The sequence below is a fragment of the Lepidochelys olivacea genome (genome assembly GCF_965140295.1).
Source record: "Lepidochelys olivacea isolate rLepOli2 genome assembly, chromosome: 3".
Classification (NCBI taxonomy): domain Eukaryota; kingdom Metazoa; phylum Chordata; order Testudines; family Cheloniidae; genus Lepidochelys; species Lepidochelys olivacea.
This window is the reverse complement of record NC_140413.1, coordinates 130,833,526-130,860,811: the sequence shown is the minus strand read 5'-3', so window position 1 is coordinate 130,860,811 and position 27,286 is coordinate 130,833,526. Positions and strand designations below refer to the sequence as shown.

The 27,286-nt window shown below is 41.6% G+C and overlaps 1 protein-coding gene across 2 annotated transcripts in view; it reads right to left on the bottom strand.

Annotated features, from left to right (window-relative positions):
• TTC13 (tetratricopeptide repeat domain 13) overlaps positions 1-27,286 on the bottom strand; it is a 97,425-nt gene that overhangs the window by 10,412 nt on the left and 59,727 nt on the right. Inside the window, exons 14-18 of one of the 2 annotated variants that reach the window (XM_084622887.1) lie at positions 26,154-26,286; positions 17,539-17,631; positions 12,754-12,837; positions 4,978-5,062; positions 1,629-1,735 (exon numbers count right to left, since the gene is read on the bottom strand). In XM_084622887.1, the coding sequence (XP_084479013.1) occupies positions 1,629-1,735; positions 4,978-5,062; positions 12,754-12,837; positions 17,539-17,631; positions 26,154-26,286 (502 nt within the window). Of the gene's footprint in view, positions 1-1,628; positions 1,739-4,977; positions 5,063-12,753; positions 12,838-17,538; positions 17,632-26,153; positions 26,287-27,286 lie in introns of both variants that reach the window. The other variant, XM_084622888.1, reaches the window with a different exon arrangement.

The following is a 27,286-nucleotide window of genomic DNA, read 5'->3' as shown; positions in this document are numbered from 1 at the left end:
GAGACAACTAAGGGGGGAATATAATAGAGGGCTATAAAATCATAACTGATGTGGAGAAGGTAAATAAGGAAGTATTATTCACTCCTTCTCCCAACATAAGAACTAGGGGCCACCAAATGAAATTAATAGGCAGCAGGTTTAAAACAAACAAAGGAAGTATTTTTTTACACAACTCACAGTCAACCTGTGGAACTTCTTGCCAGAGGATGTTGTGAAGGCCAAGATTATAACAGGGTTCAAAAAAGAACTAGATAAATTCAGGGAAGATAGCCACCGATGGACCTATTAGCCAGGATGGGCAGGGATGGTGTTCCTAGCCTCTGTTTGCCAGAAGCTGGGAATGGATCACTTGATTACCTATTCTGTTCATTCCCTCTGGGGCACCAGGCATTAGCCACTGTTGGAAGACAGGATACTGGACTAGATGGACCTTTGGTCTGACCCAGTATGGCCGTGCTTACGTTCTCTCATGGTACCTTCTATTTCAGTCTGTTTTATATGTTTAGAATCCACAGCATGTTTGTTTTGTTAACTTTGAAACTCCAGAAATGGAATTGTTTCCTAATTAGTGCTAATTACTACAAATTTGGTCTTTATGTGGAACTATTCAGATTCTTACCAAAATTTTACACTTGTAATTTAATTTTCATAGTTGTGACAGTTTCACAGAGATAAATACTTTCCTAATATAATGAAACTATCTTGTGCATCATCCCATTATGAATGTGCAGAAGGTCTAGAGATTAAAATTCAAAAGGGAAAAATCCACTGGGGTTCAGTAAAATGTCTACCTTCCACACTAAAGATGCCTGCAGTAGGTTGTAGAACACTTTAAATGATAGTGTAGAATTTAGATTCCCTAAGTAATCTGAATGGAAAGAACATCTAAGAAAATTATCAATTCCCATTATCAATTGTTGTAGTCAGACCACAAAGATCTTTTGAACATGGGCTTAAAAATCACTCTTTAGGAGTGCTGGCTTCTTGCTTCTCAAAGGGGGTATTTACTATCTCAACCAGTAATGGACCCAATGCCTCCTCACTACAATTCACCAACTAGGAATTACATGAGTCTAACTAGTAGGGTATTGCCTGAAGCGCCACAAAACACTCAAAAATCTCAGTAAAATAAGAAGGCCAAAAACCCCTGTTCTGTCCATCCCTACTTTTAGAATGGATCCATTATGATGGTGATTTCCAATCCATTCTGATTCAGAGCACTCAGATCTGTTTTTATGGTCTATGAAGTAGACTGAAAAGTCCTCAAAGCAGAAAACATTTTACTCTATACATGTGGAGATGGCTTGGTGAATCAAAACTGTCAGCCATACAGGTCTGCTGATCAGAATTTTGTGGATACCATTATGAAGGATAAAACTTTTCAAAGTGCATTCAACAGCATGAGTTGAATAATAGGGTCACTGTCGGCTGAGATGCTGCACACTTGAGAACCACTTCCAGACTCAGTGAGACTAAGTCATCTACACAAAGGGCCCAATCACACAAGTACAAAATGCCACTAGAACAAGAAGTTAATTGCTATTGATAATTCATACTTCAACATTTCTTCATTGCCATTTCCTTAAAGATCAGAATATTAAAAATATGAATTTTTAAAGCAAACGTACTTGTCTCCTGTTATTGTAATTGTGAATCCGTCATATTCCTTCCCTTGATCTTTGAGGCTAGGGACTTTTGTGTTTACAGTAAACCCATCTCTTGTTTTACTGTTAAACTGCTTTCAGAAAAAAGGAAATATATTAGAATAAATATAGTAGGATAAGCTTTCTAGCCACTGTTCTGTAACACTGATTTCTAGAGGACAGTTTTAACAAGAGATAGCTAGTGCAGCTATGGTCTTCTAAATAAAAAATTTAAATAAAAAAGACTAAGCTAGAACTACACAGACAAATGTTTTTCCCAAGCCCCAGTATGATACTCATCATTTGGCATATTAATGTGAAAACAGTAACATAAGTTGTAGAGTCTGTATTTTACTTTTATACTTTGTAATTAAATGAATTACTCTAAATTGCATTCCAGAACATAGCTCACAATTTTTTACTGTTAGCCAATCTCATTCAACATCCTTTGCATAGTTTTCTCCTCACCAGAAGGAAAAACAAAACAAAACACTTTTTCAAATTTTGCAAAGCCAAAAAATAGTGATTTAAATTTAAAATTGAAGCCAAAAGCCATAACTAATGTGACAATTATAAACCACAATAACTTTATTCAAATAAAGCTAAGAGTCAAGTTCTATTCAAAGTTACCCACCTATTTGAACAACCAGACCACTTAAATACTAACTGGCTCTCTCAATTTATCCATGCAGCATTAAAGACAATTGCTCCATTTCCATTGTTGAGTGAATGGCTTTTGCAACCATGTCTTTAAAAATACAATAGTATGATCAATGGAATTATGTTTTGGCCAAGGATTTCATTATTTAAAAAGATTAAAAGCTTTTATTGAGAAATAGCATTCCAATGTGATATGTACAATTGAGAAGGATACACATGCAATCCAAATCAGATCAAAATCATTGTTTTTTGAAAACCAGGAATATTTGTTGCCAATTCTTAGGAAGAGATCTTTATTTCTAGCTAAATCATTCACAGTTCCTTAAATAGTTATATATTTTTGTCATCGCTGTACTAATCTGTGTTTTCAAATCAGCTGATAACATTTCCCTTTGTCAAGTACCTCCGCAAAAAGTGGCATCCATTTTGCTTTAGAGGGCCTTACATTATGATTTCCAATATCATAATGTGTTGTTCAGGACAATCAAATATCTTTCAATTTTTCCTTCCCAGCCTTTTGTTTAGTTTTACTGGAATCCACTCCAAAAGAAGGTGAGCACCGGGTTGGAGACTGAGAGCTGACAGGGCTGTAAAGGTATGGTCTTAAACTCCCCTAACCCTCAGACAATCCTTAATATATGCTTTAAGAAAGTAACTTGGAGGTGACATTTGCGCCACTTATCAGAGAACCACACAGAAAACCTAGGTAGCAGTGTTTAAGCTTCTGTGAAGACACCTATACCTGATCAGTTTGAATTACCCTGCTTTGATTGGTGTGAATGTTCCTTTCCGAACTATTCAAGTCTGAATATTTTATTTATATTCTGTTCATTTTAGAGATTTTTTTTTTTTAAATCAAGCCCTTCTTGCCATATTCCCAAAGATTTAAATACTCAACTAACATTAGATTTATTTGAAAAATCTTAGAACTAAACCCTGAGCTGGAAGGACCTAATGGTTAGTAGGGATGAAAGAGTAACTCAGTCTCCATGCCACATAATCCAAAGCCTTTTTATGGAGGCTACCAACAGGGTGCTAATAATTGGAAGGGCCGAGCTGGGTTTGGTGATTCTGGCACTTTTCCACTAGATCAGAGTAGATCACCAGTTCATTCCACGTTGGTCATCAGCCATTAACAGGCAACTACTTTTGCTCATTGCTGCTCTGGGCCACATTCAAATCAGTGGCCCTGAACTGAAAAAAAATGTTCCATACTTGTTAGGATATAGATATTCAGGCCTGTCTGTAAAGGCCTATACTCTAAGAATTTAGGTGTATTCTTATCACTTGGCTAGTGATAGAGGTATAAAAGAAAGAATCAAAACCACTGTCTGCCAGTGTAAGGGCCTTCTCTTACTGTGACAGTTTGTGGCCCTGTGGTTAGGCTCAGGCCTTTGGCTAAGCAGCAGAGGCAGCCATAAGCTGGGAAGCGAACGGTCACATCCTCACATTCCAAACTAGTCACATTGAAATAAGGTGCTATTGGGCTGTTAGGCACTATCAGGACAGGATTGTATTCCTATCACCTCCAGAGAAAGGGAAGTGCCTAGAAAATGTAAAAGGAAACTTAGTTTGATAGCATCCTGTCTGGCAAGAACTCACTTATCAATAGCTGGGATGTGAAATCCTCACTTCTGCATTGTTTTGTCATTATAGTTCCCACTTTGCTGTTGTTTGTCTGTATAATCTCTGTCTGGTTCTGTGATTGTTCCTGTCTGCTGTATAATTAATTTTGCTGGGTGTAAACTAATTGAGGTGGTGGGATATAATTGGTTACATATAATTGGTTACATATAATTGGTTACATGTTACAATATGTTAGGATTGGTTAGTTAAATTTCAGGAAAATGATTGGTTAAGGTATAGCTAAGCAGAACTCAAGTTTTACTATATAATCTGTAGTCAATGAGGAAGTGACTGGGTGTGGGTGGGGGTGGGCATGTGGGTGTGTGAGATGGGAACAGGGAATGGGGGTAAGAAAATTGGAATCATGTTTTGCTAAAGGGGGAAATGGGAACAGGGAATGGGAGTAAGGAAGTTGGAATCATGCTTGGCTAAGGGTAGAAATGGGAACAGGGACACAGGTGTAAGGCTCTGTGGTGTCAGAGCTGGGAAGGAGGATACTAAGGAAGGAAACTGGAATCATGCTTGCTGGAAGTTCACCCCAATAAACATCGAATTGTTTGCACCTTTGGACTTCGGGTATTGTTGCTCTCTGTTCATGTGAGAAGGACCAGGGAAGTAAGTGGGTGAAGGAATAAGCCCCCTAACAATACTCCATAAACTCCAATTCCATAAACTCTTTTCTTCAGTTTGTTCAATTATGTTTTACACAGTTAAGCTGAACCAGTCATTCAGGTTCTAAATAAAAATCCTCATCACTAGGAAGCCTGGCTTCAAGGAACCAGTACACACAGAATTTTTTCCTCCCTTTTACAGGCATATTTTTCTTTTACTAATTAAAAATAATTATTGGATTAAGTCTTCTCAGGTACACATCACATGCATCTAAGGGAAGGATCAAGCCTTAGATGAGCAGATTTGCAGTTATTTTGATTAGTATGTTAATTCTTTAGAATACAGCCAAAGTTCCTACAGTTGTTCATTTTAAATTAGACATACAACTGTCCATTTAAATTGTTACCCACGAGCTGAAGGTTGTTGCAAAACTTACCTTCATTATGGGGAGAAGGTCTTCTACTTTATGTACATTTTCCAGTGCTTCTCTAACTTCTAGCAAACCTTTAGGATTATTAGCACTATAATAAAACATATGCAACAATTTTAACATACAGAAACACAACGGTCAAACAAATCTAGCATTTTTCAGAACATCCATCTAGTGTTACTGTAACCAACCATTTAGATGGTCAATGGAGTGAACTACTACATTATATTCTATTGCATTTCCCTTGGCAAATTTCCCCGCTCTTCCCATTTGGTCAGGGGGTGAAAATTAAACAATACAATAAGACATTTTTTACCTAATGATTTTCTTTCTATGACTGAATTAGGGTTGCCAACCCTCCCAGTTTTGCCAGGAGTCTCCCGGAATCGGGCTCTATCTCCCGGAGGCTACTGAAGCCAATCCAGGAGATTTTAGCTCGCTTAAAGTCTAGCAGCGAGCAGGGCTAAGGCAGGCTCCCTGCCTGCTTGCCCTGGCCCTGTGTCGCTCCAGGAAGCAACCAGCAAGTCCCTGTGGCCCAGGGGAGTGTGTGTGAGGGGGTAGGGAGTCTCAACGCTGCCCCTGCCTGCAAGCACCTCCCCCGCAGTTCCCACTGGCCAGGAACTGCAGCCAATGGAAGCTGCAGGGGCGGTGCTTGCAGGCAGGGCAGTGCACAGAGCCTCCTATCCCCCTCGTGCTCGCTGCTTCCACAAGCGGCACAGGGCGGGGCCAGGGCAGGCAGGGAGCCTGCTTTAGCCCTGCTGTGCTGCCACCCAAAAGCCACCTGAGGTAAGCGCTGCCCCAGCCAGAGCCCTCACCCCTCAGCCCCTTCTACACCCCAACCCCAGCCCGGAGCCCCTCCTACACCCAAACTCCCTCCCAGAGCCCACACCCCAAACCCTGAGCCCCATCCCGGAGCCAGTACCCCAAACCCCCTATCACACCCCAATCTTCTGCCCCAGCCTGGAGCACCGTCCTGCACCCAAACTCTCTCCCACACCCCAAATCCCCTGCCCTAGCCCTGAGCCCCTCCTGCACCCAAATTCCCTCCCAGAGCTTGTATCCCACACCACCTTCTGTACCCCAACCCCCTGCTCCAGACTCAGCCCAGAGCCCCCTCCCTCACTCTGCACCCCTCGGCCCCAGCCCAGAGCCCGCACCCCCTCCCACAACCCAACCTCCTGCCCCAGCCTGGTGAAAGTGAGTGAGGGTGTGGGAGAGTGAGCAACCAAGGGAGGGCTGATGGAGTGAGTGGGGCAGGGCCTCAGGGAAGGGGCCGTGCCAGGCCAGGGTGTTTGGGTTTGTGTGATTAGACAGTTGGCAACCCTAAACTGAATTCACCATAGATTAGACATTCAGATTGCACCTGTTCTGTAAACATTCAGACTGGCCTTCAGACTTCACCACACCCCTTCTTACCATTTCCCCAGATTCATACTTTCAAAGCTGCGAGGAAATGCTAAATTCTGATTAGGAAATTAAACACATACATCATGATAAAGACTTATTCAACAATATTAACCATTTACCTGGATCCACAAAAGACCCACAGACACCCAAAAAAGCTGGTTAGGTAGGGCAAACTGGAAACAGAGGTCACTCACAGAAAGGAAATCAAGTAATAAGATGGCAAATCTTCCATTCTGGAGCCTGATCTCTCACGCACTCAGACATTTGGGACAAACAAGCTGAAAAGAAGAGAACTACACCTCCAGGTTGCATACTAGGTGTCATGATCAAGCTTCAAAACATAGCGAATGCCTATATCATGACAGATCCAACAGTCCAGCCCCTTAGTTTTGACCTTTCACATCATCCCTGAGTAAAGCCTAATTGCTTCTGATGCAGAGTGACCAGATGTGCTATTAAGGATCATCAGTGGGGCCTTTTTGATTCCACATTTTGCCACTGTGGCCAGTTAGACAATGTTGGTCATATACTTGCAGGCTGCACGCATTGGCAAAGACTTTATGGTTCCCTCATGGACTTAAAGGCCCTTCCTTCAGCTACTGAATGGTTAAGACACAGACTACACATGCTTGACTTGATCGTCTATGTAGATGCAATCACAATACACACACACACACAGTATCCCATGTACTCTCAGTATCTAAGCTGTGAGGCTCAAGTACCCTTGACTGGGATAGAGGGGCACACCCTTTTGCGAGTGGAGGAGAAGCCACCTTTTGAAGGAACTGGGAAGATTCTTCAGCAGCTCATAAAGCCTTGCTTACAGGTGCATGCTTCACTAAAGTCACAATATTTCAGTGGGGGTGGGGGAGGCAGGGGTAGTTTTAAATTGTTGGATGCCAAATCTCTTTTAAAAGTTATTAAAAATATTTAGTTTAAAGAACAAGAAGTGCTAGGCCAGCTCTAATTGTTTCTCACTAGTTTAGCAAAGTCATTAGATTCCATGGTGGAACATAAAGCATTTTACCATTTACACAGCAATGGCATTAGGAGCTTTGCATTTAGCTAACATATTTGCAAGTCTGCGTTTCACAAAGGTGTTTATCATTCCCATATTTAAAAAATAAAAGAACATTTAAAACATTTCCAACTACACATTTTCCTCTACATTTTTAAGAGCACAAGCAGATTTCTTTGCCAGAGAGTGGGGGTTGGTAGAGCCCACTTTACCTAGATTTCTTATTCTGATAACACAAACCTACACTCCTTTCACAATCAGGTTTCTTCCAAAAAGTGTTTACACGGTTTGTGTCTGCTTGAGGTTTGCTTGTCTTTGGGAGATAGAAGCAGAAACCTTCTGGAATACCTTTGACTAGTTTTAACATTTTGTAATATAATTAGCCAAATGTGAATTGTTTTATTTCCAAGCATCCTGGCTCTAACATTCTTGTAGCTATATCAATATTCAGAAAACGTGCAAACAAGCTTTTAATGGCTTTTAAAATAAGTTATAATACTTATTAATATAATTTTGTATCACCATTGAGGTCTCTTCTCCCACAAGTATAATACTCTGAAAGCCTTGACTCCCCTTTCTATAAGATCTTTGGGAATGACATCTTCATATTTTATGTTGTGTTTTTCCAAGATGCCACTGCTCCAATCCTGTGGATTGTGAAGAGAGAATCCTTTAGTTATAGGATTGTAGAATTTCAGGGCCTGCCAACTAAGTCTCTTCCATTTGTTGGGCGTTCTTACTTCTTCCTATAGATCTCTTCAAAAGATGAATCAAGGAGGATAGCAAATTCTATCTGAATTTGGGATTGGAGATACATGTCCTTGGCTTTAGTCTACTCATCCTCTCTCTGGCTAGATCTCAATGGTAGTCACCCCCTTCCTCTCTATGGTTTCATATATTTTAAGGCCAAAAGGGAGCATTATGGTCATCTAGTCTGATCTCCTGCATCACACAAGCCATCAAGTTTCACCCAGTGATTCCTATAGGAAAACCAATAATTTGGATGAAGATGGAGCATACATTACAAAATCATCCAATTTTGATTTAAAAATTTCAAGTGACGGAGAATCCAGCTCATGATTTGATAAGCTATCTTCACTGCTTCACACACATCTAGGGGACAAATAGAACCTCTCTCCTGCACCTTTGACTCCTGTCTATTATCCAAAGCCAAGAATTCCCCTTCTTCAGAAGGGAAGCTAGAGTTTGTGGAAAGAGATTAGGATCTGGAGCACTGTTCCTATATTTGGGCTTCTTTAGCATTGGTAAGATTGGTCATCCCTACAACCTCCCCTTGCTTGGTGTTCCCTTTTTGGTTTTAGCCTGTTGTGGAGATCCTGAGCTCCAGTGCTTCCTCATCTTCAGACATAATGGGAGAGGCAGTGCAAAGAAACATCCTAAAGAAAGTCCAGGTCTCACTCTTGGGATGAAGTCAGAAACAATGCTATATTCTTTGTCAGGCAAAACACCAGCGGATACTTCTTTGGCAATACCTCCATGAGGACCCTTGAATCCTGCTCAGTTCTTGAGACACAGTGAATTGGACCATCTTCATTGATCAAGTATTCGACAGAGGGAATTTTGGTCTGATCCCTGAAACTCCCTGATCTAATTAACTTGTAAAGTAAAAAAGCTCCCAGTCCCCTCATAAATATGGTTTATACTGTCAGCCTTTTCCTCCTCACTCCAGAGGCCATGAACTGTTTGGGTCTCCAGGCTTGTGCCTGCTACAAGGACTAAAGGATCTGGAAGGCAGATGGGTAGGTCTTTCTGGATGTTGTGGGCTGATCATCACTGTAAGGAGTTGAACATCTGTCAGAACCCATACCTGATCTTTCATGTCTTCTGGGCAATGGTCCCATACCTTTAGTACGAAGGCTTAAGAACATAAGAACAGCCATACTGGGTCAGACCAATGGTCCATCTTAGCCCAATATCCTGTCTTGTGACGGTGGCCAATGTCAGATGCTTCAGAGTGAATGAACAGAACAGGCAATCATCGAGTGATCCATTCCCTGTCATCCACTCCCAGCTTCTGGCAAACAGAGGCTAGGGACACTCAGAGTATGGCGTTCCATCCCTAACCATCTTGGCTATGAATTTATCTAGTTCTTTTTTGAACCCTGTTATAGTTCTGGCCTTCACAACATCCCCTGGCAATGAGTTTCACAGATTGACTGTGCGTTGGGTGAAAAAATACTTCCTTTTGTTTTAAACCTGCTGACTGTTCATTTCATTTGGTGACCCCTAGTTCTTGCGGTATAAGGAGTAAATAACACTTCCTTACATACTTTCTCCACACTTGTCATGATTTTGTAGATCTCGATCATATCCACCTAGTTATCTCTTTTCCAAGCTGAAAAGTCCCCGTCTTACTAATCCCTCCTCATATGAAAACTGTTCCATTCCCCTAATAATTTTTGTTTCCCTTCTCTGTACCTTTTCCAATTCTAATACATACTTGTTGACATGGGGTGACCAGAACTGCATATAGTATTCAAGATGTGAGTGTACCATGGATTTATATAGAGGCATTATGATATTTTCTATCTCATTATCTAGCCCTTTCCTAATGGTTCCTAACACTGTTAGCTTTTTTAATTGCTGCTGCACATTGAGCAGATGTTTTTAAGAGAATTATCCACAGTGATTCCAAGTTCTCTTCCTTGAGTGGTAGCAGCTAATTTAGAAACCATCATTTTGTATCTATAGTTGGGATTATGTTTTCCAATGTGCATTACTTTCCTTATATCAACATTGAATTTCATCTGCCACTTTGTTGCCCAGTCATCCAATTTTGTGAGATCCCTCTGTAAATCCAAAGCTGACTGTGAAGAGTTAACTATCTTGAGTAATTTTGCATTGTCTGCAAACTTTGCCACCTCTCTATTTAGCCCTTTTTCCAGATCATTTATGAATATGTTGAATAGGACTGGTCCCAGTTCATTTTGCCCCATAGGAGCTGTGGCTGTCCTGATGGGCAAGGGATCCCAACTGCCTATCCAACTCGCAGCACTGGGACCTAACAGATTACGGACGGAGGTTGGGCACTCCTTACTGTCTGCCAAGCCAGGGAAGGATACTTCACAAATAGAGCATCACTTGGATTTGACCCAGTGCTTTCTTGGCTGCTCTGCCATGCCTGCAAGGGAAAGAGGAGCCAGCAGGGAGATGATGCAACAGAGGCTCAGGGAGGGTTAAACCTCCCAAGCGATAACCAACCCAGGAGGAGGAGGAGGAATGCAAAGGAGGAAACACTGCTCAACACTGCCCAAAAAACTGAGCAGAAAAGTTAAAATAGAAGGAGTTAGGGCAGGAGCAAAAGAAACTGCCACTCTCTGTCTGCAGAGGCAGAGAATCTGGCAGCAAGCTGGAACACAGGGGGAGTGGCCAGACTGCATGGCACCAAAATCACTGATCTGTCTTTGTGAGGTGAAAGGTGAGAAGAGCAGCCCAGACGTCCAGAACTGTGGGAGACACTGGGTTGCAAGAGTTAACTCCCTGCTGCCCCCCACCCACCAAAATCAGCATTTAAATCTCAGATTGCAATGGGTGAAGTGGGAATGCTAAATCCACTGCTCTGTCTGTGCTGCTGATGGGAGAATCTGGCACAAAGAAAAAGAGCATGGTCAAGCCCCAGAGCCCAGTGGACATGTCGAAACTATTTCTAATATTGCAGCCCAAATGCCTTAGATTTGGGGGGGGGGGCGGGAGTCATGGTCAGGGTCAGGAAACAATAGCTAGGCTTTGCAAAAAAAGCTTTCTGCTCTCAGACATCATATGGGAGTATAAATTGTATTCCCCTAGCGCCCAGTAAACAAGAGCATGCAGGACCACTCTGAGCAATACGTTTTAATAAAGCACAGAAGTTTATCTATTCCTAAATAGGAGAATAATTTAATTTTCCAAAAGTAAATCTGCTGTTTATGGAAGATGCAAATCAACACCCCCTAGCTACTGAAATATACTGTTTGCACACAGGGTATGTACAACATCGGCAGCAATATCACAAACTTTCCACACCGTGCTTTGCCACTTGATCTAGAGGAACTAGGGATGTAAATACCATTTAAAAAGTTAACCGTTTAAACTAAATATATTTTAATTGTTTAAACTGTTAACTGATTGATCTGTTGGGGCTGACCTGGCTGGTGGGGGGCAGGGTTGGGGAGCTGGGGTTGGCGGGCTGGCCGGACAGCGCAGCAGGGCCCACTCCGGACAATGTGGGGCTGCTGGGCCAGCCGGTGTGGGGCTGTTGGGGCTGACCAGCAGGCCAGCCTGAGGTTAACAGTTAAGGTGGTTAACCGGTAAGATTAATGCTAACCGGTTAACCAGTGAACATCTTACATTCCTATGTAGATATGTCCGCATATCTATTCAAGGGACACCATCATAGGACCTAATCACATCAGCCACAGTATCAGAGGCTCGTTCACCTGCTCATCTACCAATGTGATATATGCCATCATGTGCCAGCAATGCCCCTCTGCCATGTACATTGGCCATACCAGACAGTCTCTAAGCAAAAGAATAAATGGACACAAATCAGACGTCAAGAATTATAACATCCAAAAACCAGTCGGAAAACACTTCAACCTCCCTGGGCACTCAATTACAGACCTAAAAGTCGCAATTCTTCAACAAAATTAGAGACATTAGAAGGTTGTAATTCACTTGTGAGGAAGTCAGAAAATATCCTCTATAGTCCAACAGCAATATTAAGTATCTTCCTTTTGTCCTTAATCACCTCCCATCAAACTTTCTCCAAACTTCACTATTCCAGAGAAAAGCCTTTAGGGTGGCTTTTTAAACTACAGATCACACTCACTTATAAGGGCTGAAAACACTCTGATCCCCAGCCTTCATAATACCTGTCAAAGATAACAATTTCCTACATATTACCCTCCACAGATGATCCATACAAAGCCATGCCCACGTCTCCCACCCTATTATAGGCTGCACACATCAATCACCAATATTGTTCAGAAAAATTAATTATTTCATATTCCCGTAATCTGGAGTATGGATCAACAACATTTTCCATGACCACTTTGAACACCCTCCCTTGTAAGACAGGGCTAAGATCCACCCATGCCTGATATAGGCCAGAAGGATGGGTACAGGTACTCTTAAAAATTAATTACTTGAATTACTATTATCATTCATATGTAAAAGAGAAGATTACTTTGCTTTCTTTCATATGGCATTTCTTCTCCCATTGGTAAGAGGACACAGTTATGGGTGTACTGGAACTTTATGAAAATATTTCCCCAGACTTTCTGTATGGTCTATGAATATAATACAATTTTGAATTGATACTGAAGGTGGAAGGAAAAAATATTAAATAAACCATTTACCCATGATAAACAAGGATCCTGTCTTTGATAAAATGAAGTATTTTTTCAAAATATTCCAGGTACCTCATGTTAATGACTTGTCCCCTATAGAGAGAAGATAAACAAAAATGTCTTTTAAAATGTCTACTAGGATAGTCCACTTCATAACTAACATGTATGCTGTTCATAAAAGCATGATATGTGGTTTCCATACAGTAGTGTATGGAAGAGTAGTGGAAGCTTAATCAGAGGTTTGTCTGAATAAATAAGTAAGCCATGTATTTTCAATAGGGGCTTGTAGAATCTTCAAGGTCTCACTGCTCTTGCTGCTTTTCAACAAGCTATTTTTCATGTGTGCTCTCGCACTACCACCCGTGTTCTTGTGTACAGTTAAAAAAAAAAATCAGTACCACAATTACCAATTTGGATTTGCAAATATTTTTTGTATACTAGAAAGCTGTATGTGTTTATCTGTGAAGAAAAATGCAGGGACTGATAATCCTAACTGTAACTGGTTTACTTTGAGCACTGGTATGTGATTGTGATGTCTGTTCTAAACAACTTAAGTATCCTCTTCTTATGGATGTGTTTGTATTAACTGTCCCTAAATCCCACACATAAAATTGTAATTATTTTTGTTTTAAATCAAAGTTTTCTGGGATGATTCACTGAATCTAGATTCAGAGTAGGGGAATATCTTAAGGACACTGCAAAATATCAAGTATGCACATTTTTTTTTAAAGGGGTGGGGGAGAATGAGTGGAGTGCAATAACTTTAAAACACATTTCCATCTAGAAAGACACCAGATGTTTCCAACTCCAGGACATTTTCAAGAAGATTTTCAGTTCTAGATATTATCTAAATACTGTACTCTACTGCTCTTCCAGGAAATTAAATATTTAATCAGCAGTCCACAAGCAAACAAACAAACAGCTGACTTGGCGCCTTCTTCCTTGAACATTAGGTATGAGCCTGTAAACTCTCAAAAGAGTCCTGTCAGAATTGTAGCCATACATAATGCCTTGAACGGGAACATTACGTACCATTATTGCATTGTAGGAATCCTTCATGTTCTCCAGTCTACAAAATAAGATTTTATATAGCAAACGTTACAGCTACATATACCAGGAGGCTAAAATCACTGTCAATCATAGGAGATATGTTTATAGCCAGTCTCTAGCCTCTTTCTATAATTATTCAGGGCTTGATTATAGCACCTTAACTCATTTTTGTGCTGCACTCCTTACTACTCACACAGTCCTACTGATTTTCATTTACCTCAGTGGGAATAAACACTGATCAGAATTAGAATACTCAAGTGTGTATGTTAGAAAAGAAAGGGAAAGAGAATGGATGATAAACAATTACTGATAAGATTTGCCCTTGTTGTACGTCCCATCTTATTTCATCCTACACAAAAGCTTTCTGTACAACAGGCAGAAGTATAAAGGAGTAAAAATAAGAAAACAGCATTTAACTGAATGACAGCTTGGAGAACTCAGATACCAAAGTCAGCCTAAAAGGATGCTGGATCTAGCCAGTGAGAAGTGGTAATGAATAAGGAAAGACATCAGGTAGAGGCTCAAGAGTTATTTGTTGTTCCTCAACTCCCTCTACTTGATAGGCGCTGCCACCTCTTCAGAATGCCCAAGAACAGATAGTAGTAGTGGGTGTCTCAACATATACTTGGAGGAATACTGACAGCTTTCATCACTGAGAACAGGTCTCAAATCCTTGTTTTGCCCATAAAAACAAAAGTTTAGACTTTCAAAAAGGCAAAGAAAGATTTGATAACTTATAACCAGACGGAGATGAGCCTAAGGCACTCTTATACGGTCTCAAAAGAGCAGAAATGGCAGCTTAAGAATGCTAAGCCCTAGACCCGTACAGAACCCTAAGAAAATCAAGTGAAAAGACTTTGTAAACACTTGTGAGGCGTTCCCAAAGGACCACCCAACAGAAATGTTCCATATTCAAGTGACTAAAAGACTACGGTGGAAAGTTTTCTGGGACTCTCCAGTGGTTAAGCCTCTACAAGGAAAAAATCGAATGCAGAAACCATCATTTATCATCCTCCAAGATGCCAGACTGAGGTAGTAAGAACTGTTGAATGGAATTGGACCCTGCATAAAGGAGTCCCAGACAAAGAAGGTATTGTTAGTATGGACCTAACAAAAGGACTATTATGTACAGAAACAATGGTGACAGTATGGGCCAAAGGGATCCTATGAGACTAGGCTGAGCACCGTCTGACCTGATCTTTCATAACTATGCAAGGAAATCAGGTGAGTGAAGGTAACAAGTTTCCAAACCCTTTTCCCCACTCCCAGGAGAACACGTAATTTATCCTGCAAGTCGAAGTGTGGGAAAAAGAAAGAGGTTATTTTGGTTCACCTCCAGCCTCCCAGCAGTCTACTATGGGCTCTACTGCAAGCAATCAAACTTACTGCTCTTGGTACTCCTTGAAACAACCTACACAACTTTTTGGTTCATCTAACTACTATATATAAAAATCAAATTGGGCTAGTTCGTGCAGCTCTGAAAATTAGTACTACTTTTTTGAGGCTGCTATCTTGTGCTCAAGACTCCAAGTTTGATAAAGATTAAGCCCCTAGCCTTTATGGTTGTGAAAATAACCTTCAAAATATAAACTGAACATAAACCAATGCCTAAATCTGCCTGAAACAACAGCCCAGAGGTATGAAATGATCCCATTAATCTCAACAAGGTTTTCATCTGAAGCCTAGTTATGATATATGAATTAGCAGTATTGCAAAACTATTTCATGGCTGATTAAAGCACACAAGAAAGGATTATCCTATTTGTGCAGATTTGTGCAACAGATCAGCAGTATTGCATAATCTATTGCAAGTGATATCTCATTTTGATGGTCATGAGTGGATGGAAGGCAGAGCTTGGGAGAGTACTACTACCTACTACTCTCTCCATCTGCCTCATTCAATCCCAGATTAAATGGTTATTCTCAGAAAGGAATTCAATGATGTGCAAAGGAGAAAGTGGGCTCTTGGACTCAGAAAGGATGCAGTCAAAACTTGTGATGGGGAAGCAGGAAGGTTCATTAGTCTGGGAAGATTTAGGCCCTTGCAAACTGTAATCCAGGTAGGGATATTAATCAATCTTTCTGTCAAGAAAGCACTATCAGTATTATTCAAGCCATGGTACAAACCCCGGGAGCACAGGTCAGGCCAAAAGGAAAGGTCAGAAATTGATTCAGTCTGGTCCTGCACCTTATGAAGATACAGTAACCCATTTCACTATAAGTATAGCCTAGACATCTCACAGGAACTCACTAGACTTGTTGGAACATCAAACTATAGGATTGCTGGTGTTATCTGATGACAGGCATAAAAAATATTTAGACTACTGAGAGACAAACAGGGTTACTGAACTGGAGGTCAGCAACAGAGAAATCCCTTTGCAAAGTAGGCACTCTTTCCTCACTATTAATAACCCTAGCAAGAGTAGGGCATTCCTTAGAGTTCTTTTTTTTAATGCTGATGACAAGCCAAAACTGGAGGTTCAAGCTCTGCTTCTCCCTCTATCTCCCATATTGGGGGGGAAAAAAACAGGTAATGAGTTATGGCCTGAGGTAGGGGTTGCCCTCCACACTTTAAGAATGAAGAGTGTTTGGATTCTGTTGCACTTTTAATGGGAGAGAGAGGAGGATAAAGCAAAAGTTAAGAGAAGACCGGGGCCCAGGAAGCAGAATTTAATTTGAGAGGAAGAATACAGAAGTCTGAGCAGATCAGTGTCCCTGAAGAGCTGGGAACAGCTAATGTATCTGGCCCTACAAGGCAATTGTTGAGCTACAATCTGTGGAATGGGAAATGGTAGGAGTTGCAGTGAGTGAGTGAGAGAGAGAGAGAGAGAAAGAATACTATTATCCTGTGTACTGCGGGCTTTAAACATCAGTGATTCTTTCTGTAAAATATTTTTAGAAAGATCTTTTTCTAATTTTTTCCTTTTTGAGTAACACTGAAAAACAGGGTTAGAAATAAAAGTAGCAGGACTAAACAAGGATTCTGCTTCCCATAAAGGAAGATGGGAGCATAGCTACATATTTGCGGGTGTACACACACTCTCCATCCATGATTGACAGTGATTTTGCCACATGTCTCTCTCCTTTCTCCATTGCTTCGTGGTAGGTGGAGCTGTAATGCTTGCTATACAGAAACTTGTTTTATGGTATGAAGAAGAAGGAACGTACAACAATGATTTGAATTTTTCAAGTTCAAACCTTTTTCTGAAACTGCAGTTACCTTTCAGCTTCTTAGGTATTTTGACACCTGTGTCTTTAACCTTTCCATGCTGAAACATTTCCTCTAAATACTACTAATGGATGATGGTTACAAAGTAGGAAACACAGATTGCCTAGTACTGTGCAATTACAGCCGGAAGTATTGCCTTCTGGGAGTAGCATTTGTGGAAAATACATCAACCACAATGGGTTTAATCTTAGGTATATGAAGTAGGTATTTTAATTTGGGAATTAAAAACTAGAATGAAAAGTTATCTTTTGGGACCTAGTTATCTCTCCCCAAAATAAAGATAACATAAAATATTAGATTCAGAAAAAAGAAGGGGGTAAAAAAAAATCACAAGAGATGATCATTTGTTTTTAATGAGTGGAAAAACAAACAAAAGCTCTACTAGAATTAAAAACAAAATGTTATAAATTACATAGTATGCACACACTGAACACGGTCAGCTATAACAGTTCATGAGCAGCCTACATATTTTAGCACAATTCCTAATGCAAACAAGATTTGGCAAAAACGTCATACCTGATTAGATTGATGTGGTTATTAAAGCCTCTACTAAGACTTCGAGCTGGCATTTGGTCTAACCAAAGCACGGGCTGGTCTGGATCAGCTATCCTACAAAGAAATACCCTCGTTAAAATTGGTGCCGCTAAAGAAGTCTTACTACAGGTCATATTTTAAAAATCGAGAAAATATCAGTTGTGAAAATTTCTAAAGTTCCATCTTAAACATAACTGCCAACCTGTGGCTCTGAAAAGCTGGTTCATGTATCAGTGGCTTTAGGCAAAGCTTGAACTCAGAGATCATAAAACAAGATGCTGAATTTTTTTTTACTGAAACATGTATCAGCCTCTGTAACAGGAAGAAAGCAGTTAATAAAATTCTCACTAATGCAGCTAGGCAGTTTGAAATAGTTAACTCTATGCTAGCAGAGTATATCGCTGCAACGTATCCTACAATCTTTCACAGCTCTTTTTTAACTACCTAATACAAAAGGGAAAACAAGAGTATTTTCAGGAAAAAATGAACCCACAGAAACTTTTAAACACATGCCGTAACCTAGCAACTTGTATCCTCCTCTGGTATCTGAGAACCATTTCCCAAAAGAAAAAGAGGGCAGTAACGTCACTTCCCTATCTTTTCTCCCATAGGGCTGCTAAAATGGGGGCACTAGCTCAAGAGCGAAGTCCTCCATTTATCCAAAGAACAGGTGGAGCACAGGGGATGGGAGGAAAAGCTTCCTCAATATTGCCTGACAGATATGCTTCAAATATTATTTGGGGTAGATTTACATTTAAGAACAGTAACAGATTACTGTTACTGATTAGCTTGTTATACCTAATAATTGTGCACACTGCCAGTTTAGGATAAAAACTTTTCATATTATTGTTACCACATCCCCCCTCTTCCACTTGTTTCACCCATGTTATATCTTGTCTTTTAGACTAACTTCTCTTGGACAGGTACTGTCTTTTTATTTCATGTCTGTACAGAGTCTACCACAATGGGGTCCTGACTTGGTTAAGGCCTCTAGGCAATACTTTAGTATAAACCATTAGTCTAAACTGTTACAAACATACACTAACTGGTTCTTCAGGATGTATTGTCCACATGATTTCCAGCTTTTGGTGCGCATGCACATAAGACTAGATTGTTCTGGCCAGCCATATCGATTGGGGTCATGTCAGTGCCCTAGATGTCCTCACACTTCCCTCCCCATTGTCTCTCAGTTCTTTTGCCAGAGTCTGTAGTAGTCCTTGATGAGTATCCTCACTGCTGTAGAAAACTAAAATGCAGGACTCTGTACTGGTAGTGATGGACTCACTGATAGATGGTCCAATGTTTAGGGCTGTAGCCTAGGAATAACTCCCTGCTCTGCCAGATTTCCTGTGTGATCTTGGACAAGTCAATTAGTCTCTCTGTGCCTCGGTTCCTCATCTGTAAAACTGAGATTATAGCACTTCCCTACCTACTGTGGGTGTTGTGAGGATAAATACATTGAAGACTGACATGTTCAGATACTACAGCGATGAGGGGGCCACAATGGTCATTTAGTTAGATGTTTCTACCAGGAATCTCAGGTATATCTAGCTGGCTGGATGAATGGATGTATGGAAACGCATTTTGCATGTCAAGAGCTGCAAACCAACGTTGAGGATCTAACAAGAAAATTATGGAGGCCAAAGTGAACATCCTGAACTTGAACCAGCAAATGAAGTTGTTGGGATGTTGAAAATCCAGGATGGGTCGCCAACTACTGGTTCTTTGGAATGAAAAAGTAACAGGAATAAAAATGTCTGCCCCTAAATTCTAAGGGCACTTCCTTCACTGCTTCCAGTTGTAGGACCAACTGGTCCAAGATGATTCTAGCCCAACCTTCCTGGAAATAAAAGAGGCAGTTGCCATGTTGATGTGGAAAGGGCAGGGAGGGGGTCTAAAGCACAAAATATCCTCTGGTGGTTCTACCATGCTTTTGAAATTGCCTGGTGGAAGCCTCAGATTGAGGGGCAGCAGAAGACTAGACAGAGGGCCATCTCCAGTGGAATCTCTCTCTTCCTCTGTAGCTCTGAAGTCCTCTGTGGCCGATGATAATATTGGACAGAGAAGTGCTGTCTGAATAAGGGTTGCTGACTTGTTTAACTTCTTTTTGGGGTGGAAAAAAGAGGCCCAGAGAGTAGAGTTACCTGTCTTTAAGGGAGTGGAGGTCTTTAAAGGAGTGGAGGGCCAAAGTTTGTTGCTCTCAAATGGTAAGTCCTTGCTTGTTGTTTGGAACTCCCTAGGAACCCTCAAGTAGTGAAGCTATGACAACCTTTCTCATTGCTGTTGCATTAGCCATAGTATGCACTGCGGTGTGAATAACACTTGGAGGGGTTCCAGGAGGGATGTTCCCTATGACTCCCAGGCCTCTTTCTGCCGCTTCTCACTGTGCTATCCAGGGAGTTGAGAGCAGATGGGTGGGAGATGAGTCCCTACAATGCTCAGAGGTGGAGGAGTAGTAGTAGTAGTAATATACTTCCTCCAAGGGAAGGGGCCATTCTACTGGGAGTGCCCTGCCTCTGAAGGAGAGGCCAGTACCAGGAATACCTCCTTAGCCTGATATTCTGGTAACTCTGAAGCTGGTGATTTAAATCTCTTAAAGAAAGGTGACTTCAGCACCAAATCCATTTGGCACCATGTATGCTTTAGTACTAAAAGATAGCTGGTAGCAAGGTAGATACTGCTGGATACTGTTTCAAGGCAACCAGGACTGAGGTGGAAGGTACTACTAGGCTTTTAGTACTGATGCACTTGGTGCCAAGACTCTGCGTACCAAGGCGCTCAGTGGTAAGGTTGGTACCAAGAGAAGTGGAGTCCACATATTTAGTACGTACCACTTCTGTTCTCTTAGTGGTCAGTACCTGGAAAGCAGAAGGGGCCTTAACAGGCTTCTGACTCTTAGATGGAGCCCAACACAAATGAGAAGTCTCAACTTACTAGGCACCAGAGATGGTGACCTGTGCTTTGCTCATCCCTAAAACCATGCTCTCTCCTGCCCATCAGAGGACGTCAATGCTGGAATAATGGCAGACAAATGGGGCCTTTCAGTAGATGTGGCCTGAAAACTCGGACTGAAATCTTGGCTCATCAGGGCACTAATGGAGCAAGACTTACCAGATGTCTGAGGCTGGGCAGTAGCTTTCCTCTCTGAGTCAGAGAAGGCTTGTATCAATTTCCCAAGGAGGAACAGCTTCCAGCAGGCTGCTCTAGCTCTAAGTGCATACACAGAAGGAGCAACATACAGATCATCACCCAGGGATGGGTTCCTCTTCTAGGCAGAGTAGGCACTGAGAATACTCATCATTCAGAGACATCAAAGCATCACACAAGAGATAAGCAATGAATTCTGGTGATTTAGCTTCTGCTGTGTTGCTAGCAACCCTGCATTGGGTGTTGGTGTGTCTAGTCTATGTGGACTACCTAACAAAGCAATTTCTTTTTATCAACATGCATTTTACCAACTATAATCCCAATTCACACTAGCAATGCACAGAGCAAAGAGTAGGAATACTTGTGGCACCTGAAAGACTAACCAATTTATTTGAGCATAAGCTTTCGTGAGCTACAGCTCACTTCATCGGATGCATACTGTGGAAACTGCAGAAGACATTATATACACAGAGACCATGAAACAATACCTCCTCCCACCCCACTCTCCTGCTGGTAATAGCTTATCTAAAGTGATCACTCTCCTTACAATGTGTATGATAATCAAGTTGGGCCATTTCCAGCACAAATCCAGGTTTTCTCACCCCCTCCCCTTCCAAAAACCACACACACAAACTCACTCTCCTGCTGGTAATAGCTTATCCAAAGTGACCACTCTCCCTACAATGTGTATGATAATCAAGGTGGGCCATTTCCAGCATAAATCCAAGTTTAACCAGAACGTCGGGGGGGGGTAGGAAAAAACAAGGGGAAATAGGCTACCTTGCATAATGACTTAGCCACTCCCAGTCTCTATTTAAGCCTAAATTAATAGTATCCAATTTGCAAATGAATTCCAATTCAGCAGTTTCTCGCTGGAGTCTGGATTTGAAGTTTTTTTGTTGTAAGATAGCGACCTTCATGTCTGTAATCGCGTGACCAGAGAGATTGAAGTGTTCTCCAACTGGTTTATGAATGTTATAATTCTTGACATCTGATTTGTGTCCATTTATTCTTTTACGTAGAGACTGTCCAGTTTGACCAATGTACATGGCAGAGGGGCATTGCTGGCACATGATGGCATATATCACATTGGTGGATGTGCAGGTGAACGAGCCTCTGATAGTGTGGCTGATGTTATTAGGCCCTGTGATGGTGTCCCCTGAATAGATATGTGGGCACAGTTGGCAACGGGCTTTGTTGCAAGGATAGGTTCCTGGGTTAGTGGTTCTGTTGTGTGGTATGTGGTTGTTGGTGAGTATTTGTTTCAGGTTGGGGGGCTGTCTGTAGGCAAGGACTGGCCTGTCTCCCAAGATTTGTGAGAGTGTTGGGTCATCCTTCAGGATAGGTTGTAGATCCTTAATAATGTGTTGGAGGGGTTTTAGTTGGGGGCTGAAGGTGACGGCTAGTGGCGTTCTGTTATTTTCTTTGTTAGGCCTGTCCTGTAGTAGGTGACTTCTGGGAACTCTTCTGGCTCTATCAATCTGTTTCTTCACTGCCGCAGGTGGGTATTGTAGTTGTAAGAATGCTTGATAGAGATCTTGTAGGTGTTTGTCTCTGTCTGAGGGGTTGGAGCAAATGCAGTTCTATCGCAGAGCTTGGCTGTAGACGATGGATCGTGTGGTGTGGTCAGGGTGAAAGCTGGAGGCATGTAAGTAGGAATAGCGGCCAGTAGGTTTCCGGTATAGGGCGGTGTTTATGTGACCATTGTTTATTAGCACTGTAGTGTCCAGGAAGTGGATCTCTTGTGTGGACTGGACCAGGCTGAGGTTGATGGTGGGATGGAAATTGTTGAAATCATGGTGGAATTCCTCAAGGGCTTCTTTTCCATGGGTCCAGATGATGAAGATGTCATCAATATAGCGCAAGTAGAGTAGGGGGGTTAGGGGACGAGAGCTGAGGAAGCGTTGTTCTAAATCAGCCATAAAAATGTTGGCATACTGTGGGGCCATGCGGGTACCCATAGCAGTGCCGCTGATCTGAAGGTATACATTGTCCCCAAACGTAAAATAGTTATGGGTAAGGACAAAGTCACAAAGTTCAGCCACCAGGTTAGCCGTGACATTATCGGGGATAGTGTTCTTGACAGCTTGTCCATCTTTGTGTGGAATGTTGGTGTAGAGGGCTTCTACATCCATAGTGGCCAGAATGGTGTTATCAGGAAGATCACCGATGGATTGTAGTTTCCTCAGGAAGTCAGTGATGTCTCGAAGGTAGCTGGGAGTGCTGGTAGCGTAGGGCCTGAGGAGGGAGTCTACATAGCCAGACAATCCTGCTGTCAGGGTGCCAATGCCTGAGATGATGGAGCGCCCAGGATTTCCAGGTTTATGGATCTCAGGTAGTAGATAGAATATCCCAGGTCGGGGTTCCAGGGGTGTGTCTGTGCGGATTTGATCTTGTGCTTTTTCAGGAAGTTTCTTGAGCAAATGCTGTAGTTGCTTTTGGTAACTCTCAGTGGGATCATAGGGTAATGGCTTGTAGAATATGGTGTTGGAGAGCTGCCAAGCAGCCTCTTGTTCATATTCCGACCTATTCATGATGACAACAGCACCTCCTTTGTCAGCCTTTTTGATTATGATGTCAGAGTTGTTTCTGAGGCTGTGGATGGCATTGTGTTCTGCACGGCTGAGGTTATGGGGCAAGTGATGCTGCTTTTCCACAATTTCAGCCCTTGCACGTCGGCGGAAGCATTCTATGTAGAAGTCCAGTCTGCTGTTTCGACCTTCAGGAGGAGTCCACCTAGAATCCTTTTTTTTGTAATGTTGGTAGGGAGGCCTCTGTGGATTAGTATGTTGTTCAGAGGTATTTTGGAAATATTCCTTGAGTCAGAGACGTCGAAAATAGGATTCTAAGTCACCACAGAACTGTATCATGTTCGTGGGGGTGGAGGGGCAGAAGGAGAGGCCCCGAGATAGGGCAGCTGCTTCTGCTGGGCTGAGAGTATAGTTGGATAGGTTAACAATATTGCTAGGTGGGTTGAGGGAACCATTGCTATGGCCCCTTGTGGCATGTAGTAGTTTAGAAAGTTTAGTGTCCTTTTTCTTTTGTAGAGAAGCAAAGTGTGCGTTGTAAATGGCTTGTCTAGTTTTAGTAAATTCCAGCCACGAGGAAGTTTGTGTGGAAGGTTGTTTTTTTTATGAGAGTATCCATTTTTGAGAGCTCATTCTTAATCTTTCCCTGTTTGCTGTAGAGGATGTTGATCAGGTGATTCCGCAGTTTCTTTGAGAGCGTGTGGCACAAGCTGTCAGCATAGTCTGTGTGGTATGTAGATTGTAATGGATTTTTTACCTTCAGTCCTTTTGGTACGATGTCCATCTGTTTGCATTTGGAAAGGAAGATGATGTCTGTCTATATCTGTACAAGTTTTTTCATGCAGTTGATAGATTTCCACTCCATACGGCTAAATGCAGTGCCTTGCATAATGACAGGTTTCAGAGTAACAGCCATGTTAGTCTGTATTCGCCAACTGTGCCCACATATCTATTCAGGGGACACCATCACAGGGCCTAATAACATCAGCCACACTATCAGAGGCTCGTTCACCTGCACATCCACCAATGTGATATATGCCATCATGTGCCAGCAATGCCCCTCTGCCATGTACATTGGTCAAACTGGACAGTCTCTACGTAAAAGAATAAATGGACACAAATCAGATGTCAAGAATTATAACATTCATAAACCAGTCGGAGAACACTTCAATCTCTCTGGTCACGCAATTACAGACATGAAGGTCGCTATCTTACAACAAAAAAACTTCAAATCCAGACTCCAGCGAGAAACTGCTGAATTGGAATTCATTTGCAAATTGGATACTATTAATTTAGGCTTAAATAGAGACTGGGAGTGGCTAAGTCATTATGCAAGGTAGCCTATTTCCCCTTGTTTTTTCCTACCCCCCCCCCCCAGACGTTCTGGTTAAACTTGGATTTATGCTGGAAATGGCCCACCTTGATTATCATACACATTGTAAGGAGAGTGGTCAGTTTGGATGAGCTATTACCAGCAGGAGAGTGGGGTGGGAGGAGGTATTGTTTCATGGTCTCTGTGTATATAATGTCTTCTGCAGTTTCCACAGTATGCATCCGATGAAGTGAGCTGTAGCTCACGAAAGCTTATGCTCAAATAAATTGGTTAGTCTCTGAGGTGCCACAAGTACTCCTTTTCTTTTTGCGAATACAGACTAACACGGCTGTTACTCTGAAACCAAAGCGAAGAGTGGACGTTACAAGGGTTTCATTTCGCTGCCACAGGCTGTAAGAAGGAACTGAGGGACAGTTGGGCCCTCTGCCCTCAGGTGGGGGGGTGGGCAGCTTAAAGCCATCTACAGCACAGGCATGGCCCCAATAGACACTAAGAACTAAAATAATCCAATCTCACACACATATGTGCCAAGAGTGACATCCATGTGGCCAATCACTCAAAGAAGAATGAAATAGTTGATTCTCATTTATATCTCTGCTGTGACTGTCACTAAGGGTGCTAATTACTGTGCCTTGTGCATTTCTCAGAAACTTTTGGTCATCAGTTGGATTGCATTTGAAACAGTAATCTAGAACAAAGTTCTTCAAACTGAATTGCAACTCCCAGGAAGGGGCAGTATGTTGGAGAAAGTGGTGAAAAAAATGTAAGATTTTTGTAAATAACTCAGTAAATGTAGTGTATACATTTTTAAAAAAAAAAATTTACAACAAAAATAGTCTTACTATTCAAGTTATTTTTACCTTATTGAGAACAAGTAAAATTGAAAGCAGAGGCTAGAAACATGGTTAGATCCAGGCTCCCATTTAAAAACAATGAGTGCCATCACAAGCTATCAACTTGTTTCTATTCTTCCTTGCAAAGTTCAGACAAAAAGCCCAAAATTTCTTTATAAAAAGGAACTTGAAAGCATGCGCTGCATACCAAATCTTTTTGATTCCTACAATTAACTCAGTAGCATTTATACTATTTAATGAACTTCCCTGTCCAAATGGATTAACTGATGGGGGAAAAAAAAATACAATGCAAGTGTCCTCTGCATGTGAAAAAAGTCTAAACTACTTTACAATAACCAACCTCTGTTCTGCTAGATGGATTTGTATCCCACTACCCTCTGTCTCCTTTAAAATACTTATTTATTTTAGCTTTTCAAATTCATCTTGTGAAAAAGTGCAGTGCCTCTAATCTCTGCCAAGTGCAGACCAAGGAGACCTCAACCTGCAAGAGTATTCCTCCTTTGGATGAAGAGTTGTTAAATATCCCTTTATGAAAATCTTTGCAAACACTGCACAGTGGACCAGCCCATAAGTGAGGATGCAGTTAAAGCAGTAGGGACTAAGATTCTGAAGAGATCTGCCTCCACATCTAGTACAAAGCCTGCAGTTGTTCCAGTCGGTCTTAAATTCCACTAACAGGAATTTGCATCAATATCACAAGGTAAGGCTTAGTAGTTCTCTTCTCTTAAGCATTACCTTCGCCATTTCACAGCAATGTCAAACATATCTCTCCACTGCATCAATCTGGTTTTCCCATTCATTCGAACTTTTGAGTTTGCCCATGTCCGCTGTACAGCTTGCATTACTTCCAATGCAGCCAGCCCCATTGCTGAACAACAAAGAATATATAGAACCAGTTAGTCCAATCAGAGACTCTCCATTTTCCAGGAGGGAACTGAAGCAGCCAAGTTAAGGAACCTGTTCAAGGGAACAGAAGCAGTTAATGTTAATGCTGGTATAAAGACCCAGTAGTTCATGGTTTCCAGTCCAGAGCTAGACCATGATGCCTCTGAAAATAAGTACATGTTAAGATACAAAGTGTGGGTATTTGTAAATTTTACATCTACACATTTTTGGTTAATACATTTCAGGTGAATGGAAATGTAAAGAAAAAAGTTTTACAACTGCATATCACTTTAAGGGTATGTTTTTACTTAAACTGCTACAGCTTTATCACTGTAGGTAACGCACCTCCCATATAAGTTGTAGCTACGGAAGAATTCTTCATCGACCTAGTGCTGTCTACACCAGGAGTTAGTTGGCAAAGCTACATCCTTCAGGGATGTGGATTTTGCACACCCCTGAGAGATGTCGCTATGCCGATGTAAGTACCCAGTGTAGAACAACCTTAAGTTTATTAGCTCATAGTGCTATCAAAAAGAAAAGGAGTACTTGTGGCACCTTAGAGACTAACCAATTTATTTGAGCATGAGCTTTCGTGAGCTACAGCTCACTTCATCGGATGCATACCGTGGAAACTGCAGCAGATATTATATACACACAGAGATCATGAAACAATACCTCTTCCCACCCCCACTGTCCTGCTGGTAATAGCTTATCTAAAGTGGTCATCAAGTTGGGCCATTTCCAGCACAAATCCAGGTTTTCTCACCCTCCACCCCCCTACACACAAACTCACTCTCCTGCTGGTAATAGCCCATCCAAAGTGACAACTCTCTTCACAATGTGCATGATAATCAAGGTGGGCCATTTCCTGCACAAATCCAGGTTCTCTCACCCCCTGAGAAAACCTGGATTTGTGCTGGAAATGGCCCACCTTGATTATCATGCACATTGTAGGGAGAGTGGTCACTTTGGATGAGCTTTTA